Source organism: Rhinopithecus bieti, unplaced genomic scaffold (assembly GCF_001698545.2).
Source record: "Rhinopithecus bieti isolate Rb0 unplaced genomic scaffold, ASM169854v2 scaffold_76, whole genome shotgun sequence".
NCBI lineage: Eukaryota > Metazoa > Chordata > Mammalia > Primates > Cercopithecidae > Rhinopithecus > Rhinopithecus bieti.
The window spans coordinates 3,324,869-3,337,772 of record NW_016803343.1 but is presented as its reverse complement, the minus strand read 5'-3'; the positions used below and the strand labels follow the sequence as shown (position 1 = coordinate 3,337,772).

Here is a 12,904-nt window from a genome sequence, read left to right as displayed (position 1 = left end):
AAAAAAAAAAAAAAAGGAATATAGATTTTAAAAAAATTATTCTCGTTCTTAGTTCATTTTAAAACAAAGCAAAATAATTTCCCGTATCTGAATTGTGATGATTTTGAAATTTTTTTCTGAAGAATGGCTTCAGAAAAGGAAAAGAAGTTCCTATATAAATTGTAATTTTTGCAACGCTCCCAACTTAAAACACTTGTACACAGAAATCATTAACAATTAATTCCTTGACCTATTTCAGGTATTATCTTCTCTTTCCTTGATGGAAACAATGCATCAAACAGAACTGTGATTTTTCAGGGAGCAGCTATACCTCCTTTGGTCTTACTTTAAAGAACCATAAGAATGAAATAAATACCAAGGTCGGGAAGGACAGGCTTAGTTAGGAACCAAGCTGTCTCCTTTTATCTTGAAATATTCATGCTACCTAAAAAAAGAGACACTTGAGCCATTTTTTAAAAAATTAAGGCTTAAAAGAATTAATCTTTGTTAAAGTAGCAAAGAAATGAGAAACCACTCACCAAGAAAAGTGTTTCATGTATTAAAAGGGACTTAGATTCTGAAACGCCAGCTGACTTTTACATGTTTCATTATTTTGAAAGAACTTGTGATTACGTTTTCTGAACAAGCACGATGTGATGAGTCGGTACAGGCGCAAACTGACCAAGAAGAAAACAAGTTCTTTCTCCGTGTATCATAAATGGGTCCATTTGGGGTTAATAATTCGGGCTTACGACATTGAACAGGATATGTCATCAATGCCGAATCTTAACAGGGATGGTAAATTCCATTACCCAGTAAAATTTCATGCATAAAATAAAAAATGAATAGGAATTTATGGAATTAAAACCTAATGCAGAGTACGTGTCTTAAGTATAGTGTTGATATGTTTCTATTCTTTCAGTGTATTTTTTAAAATTCCCATATATATCTAGATCTGTAGATATCTAGATCTACAGATCTACAGATCTAGATATGTATCTATAGAGAGGGAGGGAGAAAGACAATAGCAGCTTTAAATGAATACGTTTAAACTCTTCCAGTCAACACTTTGGGAAAGTTTTCGAAAGGATTTTCTTCTGCATTGTTCCTATTATTTTCACCTATACTCCTAAAAGTACATAAGAAATGAGTATTATTCTGTCCTACTGTCAACCTAAATCATCATGTGATTCATTCTTCCACTCAACAAACATGTATTAAATACCTACCCTGTGCTAGGCACAGAAACCCACCCCATCAGAAACATTCATCCATTGGAAAACAGGTAAGTAACAATACAGTCATGCATCACTTAACGATGGGAATATGCTCTGAGAAACACGTCCTTAGGCAATGTCATCACTGTGCAAATATCAAAGGGTGTCCTTACACAAACCTAGATGGTATTGCCTACTATACACCTAGGCTCTATAGCATATAGCCTATTGCTCCTGGGTTACTAACCTGTGCTGCATACTCAATACTGCAGGCAATTTTAACACCATGGTAAATATTTGTGTATCTAAACACATCTAAACATAGAAAGAACAGTAAAACATGGTATAGCCAGGCATGGTGGCTCATGCCTGTAATTCCAGCACTTTGGGAGGCCAAGGCAGGTGGACCACCTGAGGTCAGGAGTTTGAGACCAGCCTAGCCAACATGGTGAAACCCTGTCTCTACTAAAATACAAAACAAACAAACAAACAAACAAACAAAATTAGCCAGGCTTGGTGGCCGGCACCTGTAATCCCAGTTACTTGGGAGGCTAAGGCAGGAGAATAGTTTGAACCCAGGAGGCGGAGGTTGCAGTGAGCCGAAATTGCGCTATTGCACTCCAGCCTGAGTGATAGAGACTCCGTCTCAGAAAAAAAAAAAAAGATATTATTATCTTATGGGACCATCACCCTATATACAGTCCACTCAATAATTGAAACATCCTTTTTTTTTTCTTGAGATGGAGTTTCACTGTTGTTGCCCAGGCTGGAGTGCAGTGGCACATGATCTTAGCTCACTGCAAACTCCGCCTCCTGGGTTCAAGCGATTCTCCTGCCTCAGCCTCCCGAGTAGCTCAGATTACAGGTGCCCACCACCAAGCCTGGCTAATTTTTGTATTTTAGTAAAGACGATGTTTCACCACGTTGTTCAGGCTGATCTCGAACTCCTGACCTCAGGTGATCCACCTGCCTCGGCCTCCCAAAGCACTGGGATTACAGGCGTGAGCCACTGCGCCCAGCTGACTGAAACATCATTATGGGGCTCGTCACTATAATCATATTAGAGTGTAAGTGCTATGACAGAACTTGTATTTAAAGTGTCACATCATTGAAACCAAATGTTTATGAGAATGTGGCTGAACTCAACCTACTAAGGATTTCTCTTAAATTTTACACAATACGTTTTGAAACTATTGTCCATGAATTCACTGAACCCATTTTTAGTATGCTTATATTTTCTCCTGTACTACTTCTTAAAGTAACAAGTTCTATAAATTTACCATCAGCTCTGTAAAACAGCAGGGCATTTCCTTTTACTTAGTCCTAAAACTACCTTCTCTAAGAGGAGCTTCTTGGTTTTAGTACTCTAAGATTTTGTGAACTAAACATTAGAAACATAAATTATGATTACGTAAATTTAAAATCATACACTTAGCCTGTCTTTTCTTACATGACCCACTCAAGCATTATCATCTCTTCGATTTTTTTTAACGACCACGTGTGGTTATCTCTGTGTTACCAAGTCACACAGTCCTATGTCACTTTTTTTTTTTAAGAGATGGGTCTTTTCTGTGGTCCAGGTTAAAGCACAGTGGCACTGCCATCCTTGCTCACCACTGCAGCCTTGAACTCAGTGGCTCAAACAATCTCCGACCTCAGCCTACCAAGTTGCTGGAACTACAGGTATGCACCACCGCGCTGAGCTAATTTAAAAAATTTTTTTTTAGAGATGGGGTCCTTACTAGGTTGCCTAGGCTTGTATTGACATCCTGAGCTCAGGTTGTCTTCCCACCTCAGTCTCCTGAGTAGCTGGGATGAAAGGTGTGATCCACCATACCTGGCAGTCTTGTATCACTTTAAAGTCACATAACTTGCTTTTGTTTTACCAGAAACAACCCTTTAAATTTACCAGACTTGGTTATATATTACACTTGGTTACATACAAAAATTTTAAAAATCAATCCCACCATTAAAAGGTTAGAATATGACAACTGGGGATATCAGAATTTCATCCAACAAATGTTTATGAGTGCCTCACAAGCATTACCATCTAGCTTATTTGCTAACACAGCTACATAGGACAAAATGTAACTTGTGCAATTAACATAGTCATGGAAAGGTAGCTACAATTCCATATGCTCACAGCTTTAATAAAAGTAAAATATCATATGGCTGGGCACGGTGGCTCATGCCTGTAATCCCAGCACTTTGGGAGGCTGAGGCAGTTGGATCACCTGAGGTCAGGAGTTCAAGACCAGCCTGGCCAACATGGTGAAACCCCATCTCTACTAAAAATACAAAAATTAGCAAGGACTGGTGTGCACGCCTGTAATGCCAGCTACTTGGGAGGCTGAGGCACAGAATCGTTTGAGCCTGGGAGAAAGAGGTTGCAGTGAGCCGAGATCTCACCATTGCACTCCAGCCTGGGTGACTGAGTGAGACTCTGTCTCAGGAAAAAAAAAAAAAAAAAAAAGGTAAAATATCTTAAAGTTACCAATAATAAGCAGAAATAGAATAAAGCATCCAGTGTCTTTCACTGTAGATTTCATTTATCTTAAAGCCATAATGCCCACCTATAAGATAAAATTTTAGAGGTTTTAGTTAACGAGCAAGTGTACTTACAGTGATACTGTTTTGAGATGAGCTGGTATCCATTTCTGCTACCTCAGGATCACACTTTATTTACCAAAATACTATACAATTACTGTCTCAGGTTTAGATTAGCAGTTAATTAATAACTCAAGTTATTTGGGATTCCATCCCATCCCCAATTCTCTACCCCTACCACTAATGTTCTCAGAATCTATCCTTCAAAGGTTCTTATCTCTACCATGCAGTTTGAACAGAATATTCATTTTTAGTTACATTTAGTCACATTTAGTTTTGTTCTACTGCTGATTTTCCTACTGATGTTTTTATCCTACAACATTCTCTATCAGATATACCAAGACTGCTCTTCAGTGCCTTAAGGGAACACACAATCCCCCCAATTCTTCAGTATCCTCTCATAATCTGTCTCATCATCATTTCTAAAACCTTTGTGAAGATTTTTTTGCATTAAAAAGTGAGCCAACACATAAACATGAATGAAATTTACATACTAACATATCTCTACCTTCTTTATGTCTTACAGCAAGGAGTCTCTGTGGTTTTTTCATTTTTTCTCCCCCCAAAAAAGTTTCCCTGATGATATGTTCAGTAATTAATGAACCAAATGAAATCTCGTGTTCAGAAATTGTAATTCCCATAGTAAAGGTTAACACAAACCATGAAAACTAATATCTAAGTTTAAAATTTTAAATACTAAGTTTTCTTGTTTTTTAGACCACATGGCAAGATCACATTTTCAGGGTGGGTTTTGTTTGTTTGTTTGTTTGTTCGTTTATCTCTCAACAGCTTCCCTAGAGCCCCATTTAATAAGTGATGCAGATAACTAAGATCCCTTGTTGACAAATTTCAATTTCCTCAAGTAATTAACTGCCTACCATGTTCCATTTAAATACACAATTTCGCCAGCACGGTGGCATGCACCTATAGTCCCAGCTACTTAAGAGGCTGAGATGGAAGGATTGCTTGAGCCTGGGAAGTCAAGGTTGTAGTGAGCCATGATCGTACCACTGCACTCCAGCCTGGGTGAGAGAGAAAGACTCTGTCTCAAAAAGTACATACATACATATATACATACACACATAATTTAATTTACAGAATTCTAGAATAAGATGTCTTAAATTATTTCCTGATAAAAACGAGCCAACGTAAGCCTTTTTAACTATCCTAAACACAATGTATATAATTTATGTCACATGCCAATTAGACATAAAACCTCATTCAGCTTAAGCTGCCTTACTGGGTTTTTAATGTCACATTACCAAGTAGTTAATGAACAATTTTCATATTTTAAACAATTTCTGGGTAAAGGTGTTTAGTTGAAAACTGAATATAAAATAAGGAGAAAAAAACTGAGTCAAGCCATTGCTAAGTGCTGCCATTAAAAAAAAAAATTTAAATCCTATATAAGAGCCTAGGGATTATTAGCTCTTTGAGCACACGGTCCATTGTTGTCATCTTGTCCCTCCCAAAGTTGTATTCTCCCTTTTTTCAGCTATAGAGAAATTGACTGAATCTGTTCCATAAAGAAAGCAGATTTCATCAATTTCTCCATAGCTGAAAATTCATGACAAGCTAAAAGAGAGTAGAAACAGTAAGGCTTCTAAAAAGAGTACTTTATATATTTTTTTTCTTTCTTTCTTTTTTTTTTTAAAGGCAGTTAAAAGTCTCCTCTGTCACCCAGGCTGGAGTGCAATGGCACGATCATAGCTCATTGTAACCTCTGCCTCCTGGGCTCAATCAATCTTCCTACCCCAGCCTTCCAAGTAGCTGGGTCTACAGGCTTACACCATCATGCCTGGCTAATTTTTATATTTTTTTTGTAGAGATGGCGTTTCACCATGTTGCCCAGGCTGGTCTTGAACTCCTGGGCCCAAGTAATCTGTCCACCTCAGCCTCCCAAAGTACTGGGATTACAGGCGTGAGCCACTGCAACTGGCCAACACTTTTGATAGCTAAGAATTAATGTTTAAGGATATTCATTAGCAAATTGTTTATATGACAAAAAATTAAAAATGTAAACAGGAGAGTAGATATGATGCATTCATACAATGAAATATTATGCAGCTATTAAGAAGACACTGTTAGTGCTCTAAGTACTGACTTGCAAAGATACTAAGAATAATGATATCTTCTGAACGAATTCTTTTTTGGAGGTTTTCTACTGCAAGTAAGATACGCATCTCAGTGGGAGTTTGTCCTTACCCAGCAAGGTATACTAAATTTCCTTTGTAATAACTATATAGTATATGAACAAACCCTGCTAAAGCCAAAAGTGGGGGAACAATGAAGCTGTTACTGCCATAAGTATTAAATATGTACACTAAGAGAAACTTTATATTATTTTAGCAAGTCAGTAGCACCTGAGTGTGGAAACATTTCATGTGATTTCTATTTCAAAAAAGATAACACATCTTTCAGCAATTCTGGAAGAAAGGGCTCTCTATAAACATACTGGAAAATGGAACTGAGGAATGCACACTGTGAACTTACCAAGCATTTTTCTGTCCGTAACTATTGCTCTAAAGGAAATTCTCCAGTCCCTGTACCATCCACAGGACATTAGCACAAAGGTGGTAGTGAAGCATGATGATTGAGCGCACTGTCTCTGGTCCTCCACTGCTAGAGTCTGAACACTGGCTTCACCACTTGCGTACATTAACCGACACATGGTAAAGTCAATAAAGGTTCACTGAAATGATTACTACAGTTGAGAGAAAGAGGTCTTTGAACCAAAGATGGAAAAATATTAAAATACTTTAAGGGACAGAAGTATATTTAAGCAGGAATTATTTTAAGTAATCCAAACATTTTGGGTGTGTGCAATAGGTTATTTTTTCATCCTAAGCCAGATATCTCTTCAAATCTAACTGTGCCTCATTTTCTTTTCATTCTTTCTAATCTTATTATAATTATTCAGGAGGCTTAACTAAAATTAAAATTTTCAAATCTATTTTTTTTAAGTTAATTATCCAGTTTGTGATCTAAGTTCTTGCATTTTAGTTTCTTCTTGACCTATTCTACTGGCCTGCCGCTTATTATTATCACTCCACCAGAGGGCATACAAAAGAAAGGTGACAACGTGAAACACTCAAAGTTGGCAACCTGTTAGCTTTCAGAGAAGCTTTAGCAGCATCACCGAACACCTTACATAGCACTAACACTGTCAGATTCTCGGAAACTGTCTTCTATATTTGAAACAGCATTAGCTAAGATACAGCAAATATTAATTCATGTATTCATTCCTTCCTTCAACAAATATCTGAGTCCTGACCATGTGCCAAACATATTCCAGGCTCTAGATAGTCAGTAGTAAACAAAACAAAACTTCCCATTGCCATAGTGCTTTGTTCTGTATTTGTCTAGGAGATAAACAAGAAAGCACATCATAATTTTAAGTACAGATAAGTCGTATGCAAGAAAAAAACTGCAAGAACTTCAAGAAGTTAGAGGGTTAGGAGGAAGGCTATTTTTAAATAAATTAAGTAAGGACTGAATGAAATGAGAAGATGAGCCATATCTTAATTGTGAGAAAGCATTCCAGGCAAAACAGCAAGCAAAGGCCCAGGCAGAAACTAACCCGACATGCTGGACCAATAGCAGTGACGATGGTGAGGCTGGAACAGAGTGAGCACGGCAGAGAGCAGCAGATGAGACTAGAAGGGTGCCCCAGAATCCAGTCATAGCCTCTTGATCATAGTAAAAAAAAAAAAAATCCTGATTTTTTTTCAGATGGAGTCTCACTCTATTGCCCAGGCACAAACATGGCTCACTGCAACTTTGACCTCCTGGACTCAAGCAATCCTCCCACCTCAGACTCCCATGTTGCTGAGACCACAGAAATGCACCACCATGCCTGGCTAAAACATTTTTATTTTATCTAGCAATAATGGGTTCTGATGACTGAGATATAACTTGCCTTGATTTACCTCTTTTAAAGTTCATGCTGGCTGGTGGGAGACAGAGTGGAAGCTGACAAACCAGTTGGGGGGCTCCTGCAGTCATCCAGGCCAGGAAAGAATACAGTTTGACACAAGAGTGGTGGTGGCAGTGTAGGTGATAGGAATGGTCAAATCAAATTTTTAAAAAGGATGGTCCAATCTGCAGTGATTTTGAAGGTAGAGCCCATAATACTTGCTGTTGAAGGAATAGATTTAGGATGAGTGAAATAGGGGAATGAAGATAATTCTTAGAATTTTTAGCCTGAGCAACCTGGTGGATGGTGGTACCATTTACTGAGATGGATAAGAATGAGAAACTGTAGCCAATGAGGCAGGATGAAAATCAGAGAGCGAGTGTCCCAGAAGCCAAGGGGAAAAGATATTTTGATAAGAAAGGAGTTATCTGTTGCCTGTATCAAATGTGGCTGAAGATCCAGTTTGGCAAGACTGACATCCCTGGTGACCTAGAGAAGAACTGTTTCATGAAGTAGGAGGAATAATGTCTCTCTGGAGTGGGTTCAGAAGAAGATGGCAGATAAGGAGGAGAGACAGCCTATATGAAGTCTTTCAAAAAAAGATTTTCTTTTTGAAGCAAAGCTGCATTGTTACTGTTTGAAGTTTTATTTTTAACTTTTCAATTCTAAAAATTTTAAACTTGAAAACAGTAATACTGTGAACACCCTTGTACCCTTCGCCTAGATTGCTAACTTGTACCATGTTTGCTTTATCAGTCTCTCTATATATGGAATTATTATTGTCTATCCATTTGAGAGTAAGCTAAAAACATTTTGACCTTTCACTCCTAAACAATTCATTGTGTTATCGTCTAAGAACAAGCGCATTATCTTATATAATCACAAAACAATTATCAAATTCAGAAAATTTAACACTGATACAACACTATTACTCCATATTTAAATCTTGCCAATATCCTAACAATGTTCTTAGAGAAATGATTTTTTTTTCCAAGCCAAGATCCAATCCAGGATTATGCATGGTATTTAATTACCATGTCTCTTGAACTTCCTTTAATCTGAAATAGTTCCTTACCTTTTGTCGTTCATGACACTGACATATCTGAAGATTACAAGGCAGTTACTTTGTAGAATAATCCTCAATAAAGGTCTCCCAATTGTTTCCCTGTGATTAAATTCTGGTTATTTTAGAAATACCACAGAAAAGTAATGATGTTCTCGGTTCAGACACATCAAGAATGATTATGCTACTACTGGTGATGCTAACTTTGATCCCTTGGTTAAGGTAGTGTCTGCCACACTTCTCCACTGTGAAGCTACTGTTTTCCCCTTGGTGTTAATCTGGAGAGATCATTTGAGACTGTGTGGCACTTGCCTGAAGTAACATTGCCTGAATCCAAATTAATTACCTAGAATGTCACTGCTTCTGGGCCCTTTCATTAGACAGAAGTAGTAAATAGATGCAAGTAGGCATATGTGAATATATATTTTAATCATGAGTTCATGTTGATACTATTAATTCCAATTCGAAATCAAGAGTTCTTCATTGCCTTCTTCTGCTTCAATATTTTTTTTTTTTCCCCGGAGATGGGAGTCTCGCTCTCTCGCCCAGGCTGGAGTGCAGTGGCGCAATCTCGGCTCACTGCAAGCTCCACCTCCTGGGTTCACACCATTCTCCTGCCTCAGCCTCCTGAGTAGCTGGGACTACAGGCGCCCGCCACCACGCCCAGCTAATTTTTTGTATTTTTAGTAGAGACAGGGTTTCACCATGTAAGCCAGGATGGTCTTGATCTCCTGACCTTGTGATCCGCCTACATTGGCCTCCCAAAGTGCTGGGATTACAGGTGTGAGCCACCGTGCCACGCCTGTTTCATATTTTTATTTCTCTTCTTCCACACTGAAAATCCCAGTTCCCAAAATATCAATGAATTGACCCATTTGCTCAGTCCTATAACACACACAAAATAGTTTCAGAATTGCTACACCTCTACCATACAAATAATAGCCTACTACACAGAGTACACAGAGTTCAAGATTATTTTTTCAGTTCTTTAATCCTGTGCTCAAAACTTACTTCGGGTTTTTTTTTTTTTATTCTGGGAGTTTATGTTATTCACAGAAATACACGGTTTGTTGTTGCTGTTTGTATTCAGTTTTGGAGTCCCACTCTCCACATCTTGTTAATTTTATTTTTGAACATAAAAAAGACTAACAGTTTCCAAAACTCAAAACTATGCAAAAAGGTATATTCAGAGCAACGCCATTCCTTCTGTTGTTTCAGTTTACTCAGTTCCTACCCAGTGCCTGTAGGTAACTAATTAGTTTCTGGTTACTGCTCCTGAATTTATTTTTGTTCTGTCAAAAAACTAAGCTTCCTCAAGGTGAGGTAGAGAAATGAGGCAGGGCCGGACGCAGTGGCTCACGCCTGTAATCCTAACACTTTGGGAGGCTGAGGTGGGTGGATTGCTTGAGCCCAAGAGTTCAAGACCAGCCTGGGCAACACAGTGAGATCCTGCTTCTATTCATAAAAATAAATAAATAAAAAGAAATGAGGCAGTCATGGAAGCAGAACACTGATCAAGAAACAATTTTATTTTAAAATGGGAGACAGACTGTAAAATAGTGCAAATGACTCTGTAGTAACTGACAAATTGAAGACACAGGAGAGTATGATAAATTGCAGAGGGAAATATCTATCAAAATATCGCCTGGTTTAATTTGAGGGATATCAAAGGGTTCTCATATCCCAAAACAGATTGCCATCCTGTTCGTAACCTTCCAAATTAGTTATAACTCTATTTCTAGAGAACCCACGTTAAAATGGCATTATTATTTTATCAAGATAATTAAGCCATCACTACCTGTTAATATCAATAGGATACACTGTGCCCTGGCAAAAGGGAGGTTTTGAACTTGGAACAATACATTTAACTAGGAGTAGAATGGTGAGAAGAGAATGGCTGATGTGAGAAGTTGTATAAAAACATGGACGGACAATAATGATCATGCTGGAAAAACAAACGTGTCTGGGATGTCTTGGATATTTTACACACATGCTAATGAGTAATTGAGGGTCACTCCTAATGTCCTGGTACTAAGTTAATATGGCACAGGGGAAAGAACATGGACTGTGGAAGCAGAGGGGTCTTGCTTCGAATCCCAGTTGAGTTACTTAACGCCTACATGACCACTGCCAAGTTACTTAAAACCTCAGTTTCCTCACCTGTGGAAGTAGATACGGGTGTTATTGTGAGATATAAGTAGAATAACTTACAGCACTGCCCCAGTCCAGAAGAAATATTTTAATAAGTAAGTCCATAACAGATGCAGATTAAAACAGTCAGCAAGGTAAAGAAACTGATGACACAGTCAGCTGACTTCAATAACACGCCTAAGAGAAATCACACCATCTCAGGCAGCATTTGGTAAGGGCAGAAAAATGTCCAACACTTAGTTCCAATTCTTAAATTTCAAATTGCCCCAGAGTCTATTTTTAAAGTGTAAAAGTATGTGCTGACATACTTACATGCCAATTGTTTAAAAGAAACAATTCTACAGGTTAACAAAGGCCAATGACTCGGAATAACTTCCTAAATAATGTCTACAGGCCCACAAAGAGATGAACCAACCTAAATGTATCAAAAGCTGTATTAATCAGTTTCATAAAAGTATATACAGAAGGTTGACAACGTTCAATAAGACATTTTAAAAGTTTCTATTTCAGTTTCAAATTCATCTACAAACCAAAATGCAACATGGAAAATCTTAAAATGTTTTCAAACCACATATTGAAATATACAGCAAATTTTCAGAGCCCGGGATCAGTAGTAAACCAAAAGCACCACACTGAAGAATATTAAAATGAACAATGGTAGAGGCTCAAAGCACACAATTTCAAATGCACCTAATCCGTCGTTTTCCTCTCCGACTAGAAATGACTTCCCTCCCATCTTAAATAAGCAGCGTGTGTTCTATCTCTGTCCTAGAAGATGTACTTAATGGTCATAAACTCAGTTTGCAACACTGAGACGGACTGATAATAAAAGTTCTAATCAACAATTAAATTTTGAACGTTTTAAGAAAACTTCCTGATAAAGTGCTAATCCACACGCCAAGCTACTCTGTCAGTGGCTGAGAGGGAGAAAGATGCATCCTCATCCTTTATGGAAAGAGAAAGGGAAGAAGAGGGAGAAAAGGGAAGACAAGGAGATGCAAAATAACAAAGTATTGCTTATATAAACAAATGAAAGCCTGGTTTTAAACTTTTGAAAATTCAATTTTCCCTTAGCGAATAGGAATACATATCAAAGTATATGGCAATCATCTGTGTTCTGAAGTAGAAAAAGGTGGAGAGAAAAGGAAAACGCTTTTTCTCGTACTGAACTCAAAAGTATTCAAAATTCATTAATCCCCTCCCATCCCCAAACTCTGGACATTATATCATTCCCAAAATAAATCAGATACAAAACCACTGGACTAATTTTGGACTCAGCGTAGAACTTTTATGAGTTTTCCCAGCGCTCTCCACCCAATAGCCCTCCTGGGCAGTCCCTAATACCCGCTATTTTGAGGGCACGCACGGGCTCGTACTCAGTTCCTAGGAGGAGGCCTCGGGGAGTGACGAGAAACCCAGGGGGTCTGGAGGACCTGGACCGCCGAACGTTCCTCGCTGCCCCAGGAGAGCGATCTGGACCACCCGGGAAGTGCCTGCGCCGGCGGTCGTGAGGACTGTTCCCGCCCAGCAGCGGAGCGCGACCCAGGCGCGCCCTCCCCGGCCCTCCCCTCCCGGGCACCGTCCGCCGCCTGAGCCCTCAGTCCCGGAGCCAGGAGGGACCCATCCCACCCCGCACCGTCACCCGGGCCCCGTTCCGCAGGAGTGGCTCGCGGCGCCCCACGTCTCTGCGAGAAGCCCGGGATCGCTTCGCGGGGCACACCCACGAGCCGCCGCTCGCGAGCTCGCCGCCTACCTGGAGGGAGCTCGGGCCCGCGTCGACCGCGCGCTGCCGGGGTCCGCGGGGCGCACAGCAGCTCCTGGAGAGCGGAGCCGGCGTGGAGAGCGCAGCGCAGCGCAGCGCACCGCCGAGACCAGAACCGCCGGCCACACCCAGTCCCGCAACGCCCAGCAGCCAACTCCGCGGCGCGCCGGAGCCGGGGCGGGGACGTGGCTGGGGGCGCGAGGGGCGCG

General features: G+C 39.7%; 2 protein-coding genes across 3 annotated transcripts in view; one reads left to right on the top strand and one right to left on the bottom strand.

Moving 5' to 3' along the window:
• GNB4 (G protein subunit beta 4) overlaps window positions 1-12,902 on the bottom strand; it is a 60,405-nt gene extending 47,503 nt beyond the window's left edge. The window contains exon 1 of one of the 2 annotated variants that reach the window (XM_017877226.1): window positions 12,687-12,902. The gene's annotated coding sequence lies outside the window, so the exon portion shown is untranslated. Of the gene's footprint in view, window positions 1-12,309; window positions 12,653-12,686 lie in introns of those variants that run through there. The other variant, XM_017877231.1, reaches the window with a different exon arrangement.
• The window catches only part of LOC108532678 (bifunctional methylenetetrahydrofolate dehydrogenase/cyclohydrolase, mitochondrial-like), a 25,799-nt gene continuing 13,530 nt past the window's right edge, over window positions 636-12,904 (top strand). The window contains 3 exon segments of the mRNA XM_017876868.1: window positions 636-794; window positions 12,008-12,094; window positions 12,321-12,880. Coding sequence (XP_017732357.1) covers window positions 636-794; window positions 12,008-12,094; window positions 12,321-12,880 — 806 coding nt within the window.